The sequence below is a fragment of the Phyllobates terribilis genome, unplaced genomic scaffold (assembly GCF_046119375.1).
Source record: "Phyllobates terribilis strain yellow unplaced genomic scaffold, ASM4611937v1 Scaffold_130__1_contigs__length_5004896, whole genome shotgun sequence".
In the NCBI taxonomy this organism is placed as follows: Eukaryota; Metazoa; Chordata; class Amphibia; order Anura; family Dendrobatidae; genus Phyllobates; species Phyllobates terribilis.
The window spans coordinates 3,233,833-3,252,784 of record NW_027362890.1 but is presented as its reverse complement, the minus strand read 5'-3'; the positions used below and the strand labels follow the sequence as shown (position 1 = coordinate 3,252,784).

At 45.1% G+C, this 18,952-nt stretch overlaps 1 protein-coding gene across 1 annotated transcript in view; it reads left to right on the top strand.

The window, feature by feature from the left end:
* LOC141203887 (uncharacterized) overlaps positions 1-16,519 on the top strand; it is a 37,451-nt gene extending 20,932 nt beyond the window's left edge. The window contains exons 2-7 of the mRNA XM_073663862.1: positions 3,775-3,924; positions 4,054-4,155; positions 4,239-4,362; positions 4,446-4,540; positions 4,736-4,826; positions 14,589-16,519. Of these exons, the coding sequence (XP_073519963.1) occupies positions 3,847-3,924; positions 4,054-4,155; positions 4,239-4,362; positions 4,446-4,540; positions 4,736-4,826; positions 14,589-15,907 (1,809 nt within the window). The 5' untranslated portion in view covers positions 3,775-3,846 and the 3' untranslated portion in view covers positions 15,908-16,519. The remainder of the gene's footprint in view (positions 1-3,774; positions 3,925-4,053; positions 4,156-4,238; positions 4,363-4,445; positions 4,541-4,735; positions 4,827-14,588) is intronic.
* The last annotated feature ends 2,433 nt before the right edge of the window (positions 16,520-18,952 follow it).

Sequence of the window (18,952 nt, the reverse complement as noted above, 5' to 3'; positions counted from 1 at the left end):
TATACTATTTCGTCATTGACAAGTGTGATGATCCTTGTTTATCTCTAATTGTGCAATAGAGGTCAAGTTTGACCATTTAGGAATATACTGTGGGCCACCATCCAATATTTTTGTGGTGATAAAGAAGATCTACATGCCTATTACATGATGGGAGGATGTGCAGTACTTGTTTTTAGTCTCCCATGATGCTGATCTCAGAGATAGGATTTTTCTATGTTTGTGGTATGCAATCCAATACCATATGCGATCCGGCGTGGAACGCATGCTTCCGGACACGCGCATGCGCAGATAGGAGACCGTGATGCCCTCCGGCATGGAATGCACATGTCCGGGCACGTTTGAGCTTTCTACCGCCCGTTGTTTTGTGCTGGATTGTGGGTCGTTCTTGAGAATTTATTTTTGTTCCATCTGTCTTTAGTTGATCCCACTGATGCATCAGATAAGTCCTCAGAGGATTATAATTAGAGGAACCCCTGGACACATTAGGATTTGTGAAGCTGACCTCCGCTCTCCTCTATTTCCTTTGAATTTATTGTGTGACCTGTATTTCAGAACAGTAGCTCCTGGTTTGTTTCATTTCCATGTGTAAATTGAACTTGACTCGTAGTCTTTGATATCTCTCTCAAACGTAGTTTTTTTGATGTCTGAGATGGTATCCTCCAGACTTTGTAAATTCTTTTGCATATTTTAGTTTTGCATCCAAAAAGGCTTCTACACCAGGCGGAATAAGCAAGAAGCAAATATCAAGCGCAATGTAACTTGGTTATCCTATAAGGGTTTTTTTAAATGTGGACATACACCCTGTAAAGCATGCAACTATGTTAATGAAACCAACACATTTGAAGAAAACCTAACGGTCCAGCAATTTTCAATACACAATTTCATCAATTGTAACACTATAGGGGGTCATTTATTTAATAGAGTGTATAGAGAGTTAACTACAATACGTGGGATGCACGTCAGGTCCGCTAAAAAAATGTATTAGAAGACATTAATCTATTAAGATATTTGGCAGTCGGCACCACACAATCTAAATCACTGAAATATAATACGGGGTGCAATGGTAACTGTGCAACAAAGCACATAAAGAAGTAGGTAGAGAAAAGCTTGCACAATGAGATAATGCACATCCAAAAATAATAAGAATTACTACAAATAATAAATAAAATAGCAACTTTATTTCATGTAGGGACACACAAGTGGTTAAAAAACATACGACCCCTGACGAACCTATTGTAGTAGTGATACACGTAGGGCATAGATACCTACTGAGGGAGTCCACCGCAAAAAGGTAAGCCCTACGCGTATCGCTACTACAGTAGCTTCGTCAGGGGCTGTATTTCTCTTGCTGATCAAAAAGGTCATAGTATTTGTATAACCCTGAATGCTGAATTCTATTCGTTTGGAAGCAATCATGTTTACTGTGCTAATGACAAATTGTACTAAGTCAGCTGAAAGTTTATTTACAACAGGCCCTGTGATACCAACTATGTAAATAGATTAGCTCAAACAATGATAGGTGATCCCTGCACCTTTACCTCTTTTACCTGGGCTTTATGACCTCACACAGATGTAAATATAAACAGGGATGTCTGTAGTGCTGTAGACAGAATGAAATTTGGGACAGAGAATCACGGAACATCAGAAGGCCTTTGGAAGGAAAATGGGAGACATCCTTCAGGAAAGTAGATGGATTGCATGGCATCTAAAGAGACACAGATTTGTATTCTACATGATTCTAATCTAAGGGTATCAGCCCTCACTGGAAAGTTTCAGATCTGCTCCATTAACCATCAGAGAGACCATGGATACTTTTGGGAAGTCCAGGAGTGGACGAAAAAGTCACTTGGCCCCATGGATATGCTCTTTAGGTGTTGCTAGGAGGGACCCACCGGTCAACTAGAACCGATGGAGACATTTGGAGTTGCCAGGAGGGACCCACCGGTCGTCTGGTCCCATGGAAACTCTCGGAGAGGCCTGGATGGGACCATCGGGTCTCCTGGTCTTGTTCCTCAATGGACTGTTGACTTCCTAAGCTTGCCGCTACCTTCTCTCTGTGGGGGCCCGCCAGAAGGGGAGGGCCACTGGTTGACGTAGTCGGCCCTGGAAGTCTCCAAAGTCGCAGCTGTTCTATCCCAGGCGGGCGGAGAAGGAAGGGTGAGACTGTGTAATGTTGTACTATCTTGGGTATTTGCTGGACTTTTCTGTATGTTTAATGTCCGCTTTGTGGTTCAATAAAGTATTACCACTCTGTTTTACCCTCACCCTGTGTTGTTTGAGTAGCGTTACGCCCACAGAAGATCCCGGGTCTTCACAGTCCCTGACCAGGGCGGCTCATGCTGTATTCTTCAGACAAGGTGCATTAAATAAACAGTGAGCTGACCTCCCTTTCCATTTTCTCATTATATGCATGTTTTCCTTATAGTGACAAATATTTATTTTTGCTAAAACTGTGATATTTTCACTTTAAAACTTTTTTAAACCTTTTTTATAAACTTTTTAAAATACCTCTCATTAGTGCGATCATACAACACAGAAGCCTTTGATTGCTCAGGTGATGCACTGTACTACTGTAGTGCCGTGTATTATCACTGCCTGTCAGTGTAATACTAACTGCCCCATACACATGAGATAAGTGTTGGCTGAACGATCATTTGGCAGACGGCTATCTCTCCAGACTCCCCCATACACAAATATTCCAGCTTTCCTGTGGTTTGTATGACTGACTGCATCTGTAGGGAGGTCCCCAAATACATTATATAGTCAACCAAAATCAGTGCTTCCATGTAACTTTAGTCTAATGTTTATGGAGGTGTTAAAAAGTAAGTTATGGAACTCTGCCTCTGGCCCGGCCTAATAGACTTTTGTACATTACAGGCCCAGTACTTGAGGGAGGAGGGCATTCAGCTGAACTCTGTCACACTTTCTTAGATGCCATGTTTACTTTTTGCAGGAGCAAGTGGTTAAACTGCCAGGGATTTTATTGCAGCCGCACCTGTGCCATCCTTGAGGTGTACATCTATGTTCTGGTGCCCAAAAGATTTCATAACATGTTAAAAAATTACAAAATGTGTCTTCTGCTTTTTGCATGTTTTTTCTTTTTACAAGAAATGTTGGTGCCAATTTTCTTTTGAAACATTTTAATATCTGCTTTTTTTCTGGGTTTTTTCTTGTAATATAGGAAGGCCTAAGGCTAGAAATAAAACCCATAATACACTGTACATGTAGACTTTAGTATTAAATAATTTCTGTCCACGGCATTTGTGCAAACAAAACAGCTTTTATAAAAGCCTCAAACTTCTGTGTGTGAATCAGACCTGAGATCTAACTTGATAGAAGATTACAGTTTGGGGAAGACGGGAAACATTCATACAGACGGCCAGTGGTGATGTAGTCAGTGATGGACTGTCTCCAAATATGGTTTTAGATCTGTAGTAGTAGATGTTTCCTCATCATGAAGTAGTTATTTCTCATGTCACGTGAAATAAATATCTCCTGCAGTATTGCTAATGCCAATTCCAGTGACTGAAAATGAGACGAGAATTAGCGTTATGGAAGGTGAGTCTATGAGAAACGTATTCAGCTGCAGACTTCAAGGAAGAAACTGCTTGTTGTCTGTGGCCTAAAATATACAGGTTTTATTACTAGATGTAAAGAAAAAACTAAATTTAAAATAATAAATCTCCTCATATGTTTCCCCTTATTGTCTCCAGTAATTGTATTATTATACAGGATTTTTATGATTTTACATCGGCTCATCTTCTTCTCTTTCAGGTCTCTACAATACCGGATCCCCTCAGTGAAGATCGTCTATATAAGAAAATTTTCCTGATTTACCCATCAAAGATGGATATGGACAGGGACAAGATGGCAGAGAGGATATTACACCTCACCTTAGAGATCCTCTTCCGGCTTACTGGAGAGGTGAGAGATTCTGATGACATCACATAACATCATTCTTATCTATGGGAATAACAGATGGACAGAACTGGAGAGGTGAGGACTCTGGAAATGTCTGTAGTGAGATTTATTAATGTGTCTCTCCATAACCAGAGATTAATCACGGAGCCTCCACCTCACCCCCTGATACATGAGGACATCAATGACCAGATCCTAGAACTCGCCTACAAGATGATTGAGCTTCTGACTGGAGAGGTGACACTGCTGGGAATGCTGGGACATTATACAGTAACGCTATGGAGGGATCGGGGAGATGACGGTATCATTGTATGTGTCAGGTTCCTATAAGGTGTCAGGATGTCGCCATCTATTTCTCCATGGAGGAGTGGGAGTATTTAGAAGGACACAAAGATCTGTACAAGGACAACATGATGGAGGTTCCTCAGCCCCTCACATCACCAGGTAATAGACAGGACTAAATACACACGGACTATAATTATCTGTATGTAAAGAATGAATTCAGTCCCTGTATGTGTTTCCTCCAGATCTATCCAGTAAGAGGACAACACCAGAGAGATGTCGTCGTCCTCTTCTTCCACAGGACTGTAAACAAGAAGATCCCAATGTTCCTCAGGATCAGGTAGATGGAGAGAAGGTGTCATGAGATCTCCCCTATGATGTGTAGACGGCTGTAAAAGTCATGTCTTCAGTCTTGTTTTATCCACCATTATTATATGTTTTATACTTGTGTAATGAGAACGGTGGAGATGGCAGGATTAGAGCTGATCATAGATGTGACTTCTTCTGTCTGTGACTTTTATAATATTTGTTTCAGGGTGAGGATCTGACCCATATTAATACTACAGAGACATATGTGGGGGGTGATGAGCGGTGTAAGGAGGAGATTCCTACATATGACTACCCAGGTGAGTAGTAACTATGAAATGTTGAGAAGTCTTAGATTTTTCTCATTAATAGTGGTGGAGAACGCAGCACTACTGGACCAAGGTGCACAAGTATGGTCCAAACCGCATATAATATAAGAGAAACCTCGGCACTCAGGTAATGAATTTTAGCAAAAGCAATTTTAATTGCAGTCCACAGCAGAAAAAAAACAAAAACACGTTTCGGTCTATAAGACCTTCATCAGTGTACCACTTGTTGGGAATGACAATAGGAAAGGAGGGTGAGGATGCAGTGTCTCAGGCACTCGATCCCTTAGGACCAGAAGACTGGGAGAATGGGCTAAGGGATCACGTGCCTGAGACACTGCGTCCTCTACCCTGGTGAGTAGTAACCACTAAATGCAGAGAAGTCACAGATTCTTCTCAGTCACCGGCTGTGGCTGCTTTATCAGTCATGTAGTCCGGCCGTATCACAATCGTGTGATCACCATTTTCCCTCTAGACCACAACGTTTTCCTCCATCCGAAAATATTCAATTTACTTTGTGTAATTGTGAAAGACCTTTTCTATAGATCTTACAACCTGGAGGATCCACCTACCCCCTGGGATTGGTAGACGCTGACCGTTACCTCCCCAGATCTGAAAACTACAAAGCCAAATGACAGCGTACGTAGAAAGTGCTGACAAGTGAGAAAATCACTTGAAGAAAAATATTCTGATGAGCCTGTAAGAGAAAGCGGAGGGTAATGATGCTGTTGGCTTCCTAGATCCCTGATATCTTATTGGATGAATCTACCTTCTCTCCCTTCTGTGCTGCTGAATGTTCTCATATGGTCCCTACAAGACCAGGTCCAGTCTTTATGGTCAAAGTTTTGCTTTTTTAATCGATAACATTAAATGTCCAGTGAGGGACAAGTGTGAATTTCTGTACAATAACAACAGAGTTTCCCTTTATACTTTTCAACTTCTTTTAAAACTGACTAACTTCAAACAGGATCTTGATAAACTACATAAATAACATTACACCTGTGCCATGATATATCTCTAAGCTGTGCGTGGCTGATGGCTGTAATATACATCTTGTGGCAAGACGACTCGCTCGGCTCTCCTGGAGGCAGACTCAGGACCCACGTTCCCAGGTTTCCTTTCTGCTGGTTTATTATCAGCCATAAACTCATGCAGGTTTCGCAGGAACAAACATGACCCCTCTGGGTTAAACGGAAAAAAAAACAAAACAAAGTATAACTCAGTCCATAAATGAGCGGGTTCCGCCCGCTCTCGGTAGCATAAACTGCACTGCTAAAGTCCTTGTGAAAAGCTCTGCAGCTTCCACAATACTCTCTGGAGACTTCCCTCTCCAGACCACACTCCACAGGAAAAAAAACAGGACTGAGCTAGCACATTGCTCAGCCACACCCTGAGGGGAGATAGGGGGAATGGCGTCCCGCCCTCTTTGCCATTCCCATAAAACCGCACACCCTTTAACAGAGTAAATCTACCTGCATATAACACGTGGGCAGAAAAATAAAGTAGGCCTTAGTTCACACAGGAGAGCATCCTGAGTGACACATACCTCCCCTCACATATAAAATCAGTGACACTGTCACATATTCCCCCCCTCTGCCCAAAGCCGGGGGTTTGGGCACCTTCTGACACCAGGCAGGGAATCCTAGAGAGGGCATCTGCATTCCCATGTAACTTCCCGGGCCTATGCTCCACGTGAAAGTTAAACTCTTGAAGCCCTAGGAACCATCTAGTTACCCTGGCATTTTTACCCCTCTTCTCCCTCAACCATCTCAACGGGGCATGGTCTGATACTAATCTAAACTTCCGGCCTAGTAGGTAATATTTCAGTGTATCCACGGCCCATTTTATGGCTAAACACTCTTTCTCTACTATGGCGTAGTTCTCGCAGGAGGACAGCTTTCGGCTTAGATAGAGAATGGGATGTTCTTCCCCATTTATCTCTTGGGAGAGTACAGCCCCTAGACCAACCTCTGAAGCGTCCGTCTGGACCACAAATTCTTTTTCGAAGTCTGGCGCGACCAGGACCGGATGCTTGCACAGTGTTAGCTTCAACTGTTGAAACGCGGTCTCCGTTTCTTCTGTCCATTTCACCATGGTTGATTTGGTGCCTTTTAGAAGATCCGTTAGTGGCGCGGCAATCATGGCGAAATTCGGGATAAACCGCCTGTAGTATCCCACCATTCCTAGGAACGCTCTCACCTGCTTCTTCGAGAGTGGTTGCGCCCAGGTTTGAATTGCCTCCACTTTCTTGATTTGCGGTTTTATTTCGCCTCTCCCAACAACATAGCCCAGGTGCTTGGCCTCCTCCTTCCCGATGGCACACTTTTTCGGATTTACGGTAAATCCTGCCTTCCTTAGCGCGTCCAGAACGGCCTGTAGTTTAGGTAGGTGACTAGCCCAGTCTGGGCTAAAGACCCCAATGTCGTCGAGGTAGGCTGCGGCATACTTCTTATGTGGGGCTAGGATCCGATCCATAGCCCTCTGGAAAGTAGCTGGGGCCCCCTGTAGTCCGAACGGCATCCGTGTGTATTGCAAACACCCATCAGGTGTTGAGAAAGCCGTCTTCTCCTTAGCCATGGGGATCTGCCAGTAGCCCTTCGTCAGGTCGAGAGTGGTGATGTACCTCGCCGGTCCAAGCCTCTCGATGAGTTCGTCGACGCGGGGCATCGGGTACGCGTCACATTTGGATACCTCATTCAGCCGGCGGTAGTCATTACAAAACCTCCACTGTCCATTGGGTTTCGGCACGAGGACGGTTGGGCTCGACCACCCACTCTTTGACTCCTCTATTACTCAGAGGTCTAACATCCTCTTCACCTCGGCCGAGATCACCTCCCGGCGTGCTTCCGGAATCCGATACGGCTTCAGATTCACTCGTACGTGCGGCTCTGTCAGCACATCATGCTCTACCACTTGAGTATGCCCCGGCAACTCTGAGAACCGCTCCCGATTCCGCTGTAGTAATTCTCGACACTGTTGCTTTTGGGCCGGTGATAGAGTATCTGCAATAGTGACCTCCTCCACCTTGCCTTCTGGTGCGGCTCCCAGGCAAGGATTTTCCACAGGTTCACGGTCCCGCCACGGCTTGAGCAAATTTATATGATCTATTTGATGCGGCTTTCTTCGGCCAGGCTGGTGGACTTTATAATTAACCTCGCTGACTTTCTGTCACGCTGTCTCTGTATACTGGAGGTAGGGGGCCTAAGCTGACCCTAAGCTGGGGCCCTGGCTAATCCCTCTACCTGGAGGTACTGTTAAAGGTACAGAGGTCCAGGCCGCCAGCGTAACCCCTACCTCCTGATGATCCCTGCACCTAAGTAATCTAGTCCTGAGAAGGACCCCGATCACAACAAAAGGGGACAAGTAATAATATGCCCACACACAGTACTTAGACGAACGAGACAGTACAAGGGAAAAACCAAAACCACCTTGCATACAAAAACTACACAACTACAACAGAGGGAACACCAACGGGAAAGGAGATAAATGATAAAGCGAGGAAGGGAAAAAACTCTCCGAATACACTTATCTCTGAAACTCCAAATACCACGATCCGCTCTGTTAGTCTGCATGAAATGCTTTCACCGACACTTCCCTAACAGACCAGCAGGCATTTGAAGGAGTCTCACTACAGCATCATTGATTGCAGCTGGGCGAGGCTGGACCTCGTCTAGCACAGAGAGAGAGAGAATTAACTCCCTCACTGCCGAAAAACACAAAGCACCAAAAAGTCAGCTGCGAGAAGTCAGGCTGTGTAATCGTGACGATCTTCGTGGCGACACACCCGTGACACTTTCTCCACCACCTCGTATGGACCTTGCCATTTGGCGAGGAACTTGCTCTCGATAGTAGGGATCAGCACCAAAACACGGTCTCCGGGCTGGAACTGTCTTAGTCTCGCCGACCGGTTATAGACCCTCGCCTGGGCTTCCTGCGCCTGAAGGAGATGTTCCCTCACGATGGGCAGCACCTTTGACATTCTCTCCTGTTACTGGGCGATATGTTCGATGATACTCTGGTGTGGCGTGACTTCAGCTTCCCAAGTTTCCTTGGCGATGTCTAGGAGACCTCTTGGATGCCGCCCATATAGGAGCTCAAATGGAGAGAAGCCAGTGGAGGCTTGAGGAACTTCTCTGACCGGGAAAAGCAGAAATGGGAGCAGGTAGTCCCAGTCTCGCCCATCCTTTTCAACCACCTTCTTGAGCATCGCCTTTAAGGTCTTGTTGAAGCATTCCACTAGGCCGTCCGTCTGTGGATGATAAACCGAGGTCCGAAAATGAGTTATCTGAAGGACTCTGCAAAGCTCCTTCATCACCTTGCTCATGAAGTGGGTTCCTTGGTCTGTCAGAATCTCTTTTAGTAGACCTGTCCGAGCAAAAATATGGACCTGCTCTCGGGCTATACTTTTACTGGACATGTTCCTTAGGGGAACCGCTTCCGGATACCGAGTCACATAGTCCATGACAACCAGGATATATTGGTGGCCCCGAGTTGATTTAACTAAGCGGCCCACGAGGTCCATGGCAATCCTCTCAAAGGGAACCTCTATCACAGGTAGTGGGACTAAGGGGCTACGGAAGTGGGAGGAGGGAGCGGTTATTTGGCAGGTGGGGCAGGACCTACAATAGTTTTGAACTTCTCGATAACACCCTGGCCAATAAAACCTTCTCAATATCCTCTCCTGAGTTTTCTCGACCCCTAGGTGTCCCCCCAGAACATGTGAATGGGCCATATCTAGCACCCGCCGTCTGTATGGCCCCGGCACTAACAGCTGTTCCACTATCTCACCGCCCCTCAGGTTGGCCACCCGATATAGCAACTCCCCCTGCACTGCAAATTGGGGGAATCTGGTGTCGGCCCCGGCTCTTGGGCAACCCCATTACATACAGTAACCTGGTCAAACGCCCCTTTTAAGGTCAGGTCTCGAACTTGAGCAGTCCCAAAGTTCTCTCTGGACATATCTAACACAGGGAGGTCGGCCTCCTCGGTCACCGTCTCACCCTCATCACTGACAAGGACGCACAGTGGGAACTCCTCCATCTGAGACTTCGTCGTGGGGTTCTTCTTCAAGGACCTGGCTTTTCCCCATGCTACTTAGTCCAGTTCCCTTCCCCCACAAGTCCCAGAATAAGGAAAAATCACGGCCCAATATGACGGGATGTATCAGGTCCTTTACTACCCCGACTTCATGGGACTGGGCACCACAGTCTGTCACCACTGTTACTGTGGCCACGGGATAGTCATTGGCGTCACCATGGATGCACTGAACGCCCAGGGTTTTGGAAGGGATAAACTGGTGGGGAAGGGATGCTCTGATCAAGGTCACCAGACTCCCGGAGTCCTACAGCCCAAGCACTTTTATTCCATTAATGGACACTGCACACGCCTGCGGCCCCTCGCCGGGTCGACAGTCCACGCTACAGGCTGGATAGGCATAATAAGAGACCCGTCTGCCTAGGTTGCAGTCCATGGGCTCAGGGGATATTTGACACCTGGCGGCTACATGTCCAGGGTTGTGACACCGCCAGCAAACTATATCTTTACCAACTGTTCTAAAGGCACCTTCAGTAGGAGTGGGACGTCCCCCAGTGGTGGCTCTAGACCCCTTCCGTGGTGAACGCGCCCCCTTTTGGGTATTCCAGTAGGGAGAAGTGACTGCATCCGGTTTCCCAAGAGATCTCTCGACTACCTGGTACCTCTCTACCAGGCCGATGAAGTCATCTGCGTTCTGGGGATCACCCTGGGCAACTCAGGTCTGTACTGGCTTGGGAAGGGAATGCATGAACCTGTCAATCACCACCCGCTCAACCATCTGGGCGGGAGTGGAGGACTCCGGTTGTAGCCACTTCTGAACAAGATGCAGGAGGTCAAACATCTGCGAACGAGGGGGTTTGTTGCTAGCATACGCCCAGTGATGAACTCGCTGGGCTCTCACCGCCATATTTACTCCCAGATGTGCTAAGATCTCTGTCTTTAGTTTGGGATACTCCTTAGCATCTTGCAGCGCCAAGTCAAAATACGCCTTCTGGGGTTCACCCGATAAATATGGCGCCAGAACCTCTGCCCACTGTGCTGGTGGAAGTCTCTCCCGATCAGCCACCCTCTCAAAAACAGTCAGAAATGCTTCTACATCATCCCCAGGGGTCATCTTCTGCATTGCCATCCTTACCGCCTTCCTGACGTAAGAATCATCAGTCGTCCCTGAGGGTGGGGTGGCCACTCTGCTCTGGATGGCGTCCGCCAAAAGCTGTATCTGCTGTTGCGCCTCCTGCTGGTGCTGCTGTTGCGACTTTTGCTGCAACTGGATCTGCTGAAGCAACAGTTTGGTTGTCTCCTGGTGCTGCTGCTGCATACTCTGCTGGGCCTGCTGCATACTCTCCTGGTGCTGCAGCTGCATGCTCCGCTGGGCCTGCTGCATACTCTGCTGGGCCTGTAGGTGTTGCTGCTGCATGCTCCGCTGGGCCTGCTGCATACTCTGCTGGGCCTGTAGGTGTTGCTGCTGCATGCTCTGCTGGGCCTGGACCAGGTGCTTAATGAGCTCCTCCCTGCTGCTGGACTTCTCTGGCTGGCTGGCAGCCTTCACCCAGGACATCCACCGGTCTTTGTGGCAGGTACACGTGTTTCTGGAATCCTGCATGCACTCTCACACCAACTGTGGCAAGACGACTCGCTCGGCTCTCCTGGAGGCAGACTCAGGACACACGTTCCCAGGTTTCCTTTCTGCTGGCTTATTATCAGCCATAAACTCATGCAAGTTTCGCAGGAAAAACAAACATGACCCCTCTGGGTTAAACGGAAAAAAAAACAAAGTATAACTCAGTCCATAAATGAGCGGGTTCCGCCCGCTCTCGGTAGCATAAACTGCACTGCTAAAGTCCTTGTGCAAAGCTCTGCAGCTTCCACAATACTGTCTGGAGACTTTCCTCTCCAGACCACACTCCACAGGAAAAAAAACAGGACTGAGCTTTTACACAATGCTCAGCCACACCCTGAGGGGAGGTAGGGGGAATGACGTCCCGCCCTCTTTGCCATTCCCATAAAACCGCACACCCTTTAACAGAGTAAATCTACCAGCATATAACACGCTGGCAGAAAAATAAAGTAGGTCTTAGTTCACACAGGAGAGCATCCTGAGTGACACATACCTCCCCTCACATATAAAACCAGTGACACTATCACAATCTATTCACGCCTGCAGGAGATGTGGTGGCATGGCTCGAGCCCTGGTTTCATGGATTCACTCCGCATCATAAATTCCATTATGTTTTCAATCCTAAAGAATTCAGATTCCTGCACAATCTCTCCTGAAATGAGGGCGCTAATACTTTCTCTACTCTTCTGGTCAGAACTCATCATACCTCCAATGGTCCACCATAAATGAGTGCATCTCCGGTTTAGTGTTGGATTTCTCCCTTCATACATACATTGTTGTTGGGGATGTTACATGTTTATATATTCTTTCTTTTTTTGCAAGTTCATTCTGTATAATAGTCTGATTGTGGTGGGATCGGCCGGCCTCACTTATGTGACTCTGTAACTCCCTGGTAGTCTTTCAAAAAGATCTCCATTGCCTCTTCCAAATGCCCGAGATCTAAATTTAAGACCCCTCAGCTCTGCAGTATTGTAAAAAACTTCACTTTCAATGTCTAATATTTCTTCTTGACACTCATCTGACAGAAAATATTGTCCCTTACGATAGTTTAGATGATGAAGAGCCCCCGAGCCCCAGACTCTAATTACCCCAGAGAGGTTTCACCACTAGTTACTCATTTTTCTCTGATGGAGACTGTTGAGTTTGATCATTTCAGTAGATGTGTTACTGTCTATACTCACATTGGCACTACAGTAGTTAGTACCCAAAATACTCTGATTTAACCCCTTCCCGCAGACAGTTTTTGTTCCTAATCAGGTTCCATTTTTCAAATCTGACGTGTGTCACTTTATGTGGTGATAATTCTGGAATTCTTCACAAAGGATAATAGGAAACAAATGGACCTTACAAATTATTTTCCAACTTCTCTTGAATCTGACAATCCCCTATATACGGTTGTACACTACTGTCTGGGCACATGGCAGGATAAGAAGGGAAGGAGCGACATTTAGCTGTTAGGAATGCAGATTTTCCTGGAATAGTTCGCAGACACAATGTATTGGGGGCGCTGTTCATGGTCTACTGGCAGCTCAAAATATGGCCACCACAAACAGACTTGTCACTATCTACCCTGTTTACAGATTTCACAAATTACTTTGCTCATCACCCTTTAACCCCTCTACATGGATCTGGACTTACACAGAGACCCCCTAGGCTTGGGCCACAGTGTTACCTGCTATTCTGTGGAGTGAGATGGGAAGAAGAATAGTCAGGTAGCCGGATCAGAACCAGGAGGGCAGAAAAAGTACAAAATCAGAAGACACAAGAGTAGTCAGTAAACGGGCCGAGGTCACAACAGGAACCAAATACACAAGCCGGGAGCTGAGCACAGAGGACTGAACCAGAGGAGAACACGGCTGGATCTGGCAGCTTCCGGCAATATGCTTCCAGCTTTAGTAGGGTGCGGTGCTTTCCAATTGGCTGAAGCAGGGAGTAGATTACTCCAGCTGGACAGCACACACACCCATACCGCCAGACTGGATGGTACTACTGGTACCAGGAACCCTAATCTTAGTGGCTGGACAGAGCCTGCGCCTTTTAAGGCCCCGTCACACTTAGCGACGCTGCAGCGATCCCGACAACGATACGACCTGTCAGGGATCGTTGCTGCGTCGTTATGTGGTCGCTGGTGAGCTGTCAAACAGGCAGGCTCACCAACAATCAGGGGAGCAGCGACATCGTGGAAAGAATCTTTCCACGATGTCCTGCTCCTATTTACCAGCCTGCTGAAGCATGAGCAGGCTGGTAACCATGATAAACAGCGGGTTACTAGGGGCACACGCGCACCTAGTAACCCGTTGTTTATCATGGTTACGAGCCTGCTACAGTGAGCGGGAGGTTACCGCTCACTTTAGCAGGCTCGTAACCATGATAAACAACGGGTTACTAGGTGCGCGTGTGCCCCTAGTAACCTGATGTTTACCATGGTTATGAGCCTGCTACAGTGAGCGGGAGGTTACCGCTCACTTTAGCAGGCTCGTAACCATGATAAACAACGGGTTACTAGGTGCGCGTGTGCCCCTAGTAACCTGATGTTTACCATGGTTATGAGCCTGCTACAGTGAGCGGGAGGTTACCGCTCACTTTAGCAGGCTCGTAACCATGATAAACAACGGGTTACTAGGTGCGCGTGTGCCCCTAGTAACCCGATGTTTACCATGGTTACCAGCCTGATCGCTGCTCCCGCTGGTCACACACAGCGATGTGTGCTGACCAGCGGCAGGGCAACGATGAAAAAATGGTCCAGGACACTTTGCAACGATCAGCGACCTCGCAGCAAAGTGTCACACATAGCGACATCGCTGGTGAGGTCGCTGTTGCGTCACCAAAACCATGACACAGCAGCGATCTCGCTAGCGATCTCGCTATGTGAGACGGGGGCTTTACTCCATATTTTGGAGGCAGAATGAACAAACAGTTGAACACCACTCTCCACTGGTTCATCCTATGAGGTTTTCTATTAGATGGTCATTGTCCTGGTGAATAAGTGAATTTTTTTTTATATAACTTTCCTTTTTTTACAGACAGTTTAAGTAGAAATGTTCAAAAGTATAAAATTCAAGTCTTTTTTATTAAAAAATAATAATTGGTTTTATTCTTGGCAGATGACTGTACCAGGAGATCAGAGGGACAGCTGACATCTTCAATGTTCAAATCAGATAATTTTCAGATCCCACAGGATACAATTGAAGTGACTGACATTTCTCCAGATTTACCATCATCCCTTCACAGCAAAGATCTGTCATCTGATCCTATGAAACACGTCCTGTCTTCTGATTCATTACTGACTACTAAGGGAAATCATAGTCACAAAATAAGCATTAAAAAACAAACTGCTCCTAAAGCAGATAAGCCATTTTCACATTCAGAATATAGAAATAGTTTTCTTCTCAAAAAGTCTTTTCTTAAACATCAAAAAATTCACACAGCCAAGAATAGATTTTCTTGCTCCAACTGTGGGAGACTTTTTAATCAGAAATCACATCTTGTTAGGCATGAGATAACTCACACAGGAAAGAAGCCATTTTCCTGTTCAGAATGTGGGAAATGTTTTGTACAGAAATCACATCTTATCGCACATCAGAGAACTCACACAGTGGAGAAGCCTTTTTCATGTTCAGATTGTGGGAAATGTTTTGTACAGAAATCATATCTTATCAAACATCAGAGAATTCACACAGGGGACAAGCCTTTTCCATGTTCAGAATGTGGAAAATGTTTTACAGAGAAATCAACTCTTATCAACCATCAGAGAACTCACACAGGAGACAAGCCATTTTCATGTTCAGAATGTGGGAAATGGTTTACACAGAACTCAACTCTTATCACACATCACAAAACTCACACAGGGGAGAAGCCATTTTCATGTTCAGAATGTGGGAAATGTTTTGTACAGAAATCAAATCTTATCACACATCAGAGAACTCACACAGGGGAGAAGCCTTTTCCTTGTTCAGAATGTGGGAAATGTTTTGTACAGAAATCAGATCTTATCGCACATCAGAGAACCCACACAGTGGAGAAGCCTTTTCCATGTTCAGAATGTGGGAAATGTTTTACTAACAAATCAACTCTTATCAAGCATCACAAAACTCACACAGGGGAGAAGCCATTTTCATGTTCAGAATGTGGGAAATGTTTTACACAGAACTCAACTCTTATCAAACATCAGAGAACTCACACAGGGGAGAAACATTTTCCATGTTCAGAATGTGGGAAATGTTTTACAGACAAATCAACTCTTATCACACATCAGAGAACTCACACAGGGGAGAAGCCTTTTTCATGTTCAGATTGTGGGAAATGTTTTAACCAGAAAGCGCATCTTGATAACCACCGGAGACTACACACAACTAGTCTCTGTACAGACAAGAAAGACCCTATCTGCACAACTAATAACGCCACCACAGACCTAACTCCCTAATAAGCCGTTGAGGAGTTTCTCATACCTCCTGAGGAACCAGAGGGGAGGCTGCAACACACTGTCAACAAGGGGAAAGTAAAGTATGAAGACCCATGACCTAGGACGCAAACCCAGCTTTCTGACACTAGGCACTAAATTGTGACCCAAAATCCTTTGCTAATCTTCAGATTTCATGATGTCTTGCACACAGGCAAGGCACCTAGTGCCAGAGGCAGCAAAACAACCCCAAAACACCTTTGAACCTCCACCATATTTGACTGTATGGGTTGTAAATTTATTGATTATCCTGCGTACCTTGGACAAAGGAACATGCTTATCCCTAAAGATGGACTTATAACCTTGAAATTGTTGATATTTTTCAACAATTTTGGTTCTCAAGTCCTCAGACAGTTCTCGTCTCCTCTTTCTGTTTTCTCCATGCTTAGTGTGGCACACATACGCACACAATGCAAAGATTGAATCAACTTCTCCCTTTTTTATCTAGTTTTAGTTGTGATTTTCATATTGCCCACACCTGTTACTTGCCACAATTGCGTGTGAACAAGCTTCACATGCTTGAAACAAAGTTGTTTACCTATAATTTTTTCCGGCCTATTTTGTGTGAAATTATGTTCAATTTGCCTTATTTGCTCTGTTTTCTTGTGTTGTTCCAATACATGCAAAGGAAATGAACGTGTATAACAAAACATGTAATTGCAATAATTTTCTGGGAGAATTACTTCATTTTCTCGAACAATTTCAAGGGATCCAACACTTTTCACCATGACTTGTTTTTGTTGCCTTTTTAATTTGTTGCAGCATTTCATCCTCTACGTGTTCAGCTATATTAGGAGGCTTGTAGCAAAGTCCAGTTAGCAGCTTTCCATTATTGCCATGTCCATGTACATTTACCCAGACTGATTCTACATCAGGAATGTAAAACTCACAACATGAAAACTTTGACAAAGTCGTGGGCCAACCAGTATACAGTATAATGAGCCCCACCTGCTCCTCCATACATAAGAAACAAGAGGAAAAAACTTCAAGTCAGAGTCCCATATAATAGTGAAAAAATTACAAAATGTTATTAATTATAATTCATACAGGAAAAAAATATGAATCACAGAGACAGTTAATAGTAAAACAATGGAGGAGCGCTAATGAGGAGCATGAGACAAACTAACATGATTCTTTTCTGATGTAAATACATAATTGGGCTGCCAAAAAATAAGAATATATTGTTAAAAAGCAGAGAAGCATTCAATAAAAGTGCAGGTGCTTATGAGGTAGGTCAGAAGTAGTTGCTATATGAGAGGTTAGTCATACTGCTGTCTATATATAGGTACTAATATAGATAGCTCATACCGGGGACAGCAGATCTTTATAAGTGGTATCAGTGCCCTGACCTCTTAGGCTACAGGGTAAAAGTATATCCTAATACATATTAAAGCCTAGAAAATGCATCTAAGTAGGAAAAAAGTTTAAAGAACGGCAGCAAAAAGAGTGTAGCATGAATCCTATAGAATACTTACAGCCACCGTGGATGTGAACACGCTCCTCAATTGCGCTCACCCTGATGCGCGTTTCGGCATGGCTGCCTTCATCAGGAGGAGGCGTCAATGAAGGTGGGTAGGGTTTAAAAAGGGCCCTTGAGCCAATAGAAAAGGGGGTGTGTAGTCTCTCGGCCAATGGGTGTGGGGAGGGCGTGGCATGACACATGGCAATCACCGCTACACCGCCACATCCATGGCAAACGCGTCATATGATCCATCACGCCGCAAGTACGAGGGGAACCACGTGATCACGCGTCATGGAGCATAGATTGATACGGCCAGCGAGGTCACCACAGAGAACAGTGAAGCCATGCGTACCGCCCAGTCCACAGACATATAGTCAAATACAACCGGAGAGAAAAAGAAACAAGCATAATGGGGTAAACTGTCAATAATAGCATAGCCCAAATGTATATATGTATCTAAGGGGTATAGGCGATAGCCAGTTCTGTATAAGTCAGAGAAGTTAATTGGCCATGACAAAACAAAGTATATATTTAAGAAAAGCATGAAGTATACCATGATTATATGAGATCATAGTATAAATGCATAATAAGATATAAGAAAATATCTCTCAATATATCGATCTATAAATGCGAAATATATACAATAATAACTGGACAAAATGCGCACACAGAAAAAAAGTTACAGATCTTGAGAGACAATACAGTGCCAGCAATTATGTCCATGTTATCCAATAGCAGAATGGAAGTCCTCAACGTCATTGACAGATAGAAATTATTAACTACTACCCAACCATACTAGATAAAAAGGTAACACAAATAAAATAGCTAAAACAATGTGGATATAGGTGATCAAAGTCCAAATCCATCTGCTCTCTTTCTGAGCTAATAGTTGGCTCACTCGACCTTCCCTAATATTAGTGGTGATCATGTCAATACCCAGAACTTTAAGTTTAGATGCGTCACACTTATGGTGTATTCTCAAATGCTTGGGAATAGTTTTAACGTAGAAATATCCGTTTCATTTACCGCCGCTTCAATACCTAGGACGTGTTCACGTGTTCTTGTCTTAAGTTATCTAGTTGTGAGCCTTAGGCTGTGTGCCCATGATGCATTTTAATGCGTTTCTGCAGCGTTCTTGCAGCTGCGGAAAGGCATTAAAAACGCATGGTAGAAGGGCAGCAATGTTCCCCAATGATAATCCGTGCTGTGCACATGCTGCGGAAATTTCCGCTGCGGATTATCATTGCGGAAAAAAACGCAGCACTACCAATTATTTTGCGGAAATGCTGCGTTTTCGCCGCCATTGACTTGCATTGGAACGCACCAATTACGCAAGACTGCATCTGTACTTGTGTAATTGGTGCGTTCTAATGTGCGGATGGTACCCAGGTGTAGATGAGAGGAGAGTCTCCTCCACACCCAGGTACCATTAAAAAATCTGTAAAAAAAGAATAAAATAAAAAATAAATGTATATTTAACTTCCGGCGGCCCGCGCTGCGCTCCTCCTTGCTTCCCGGCACTTTGCAGTGGATTGAAGGACCTGCGC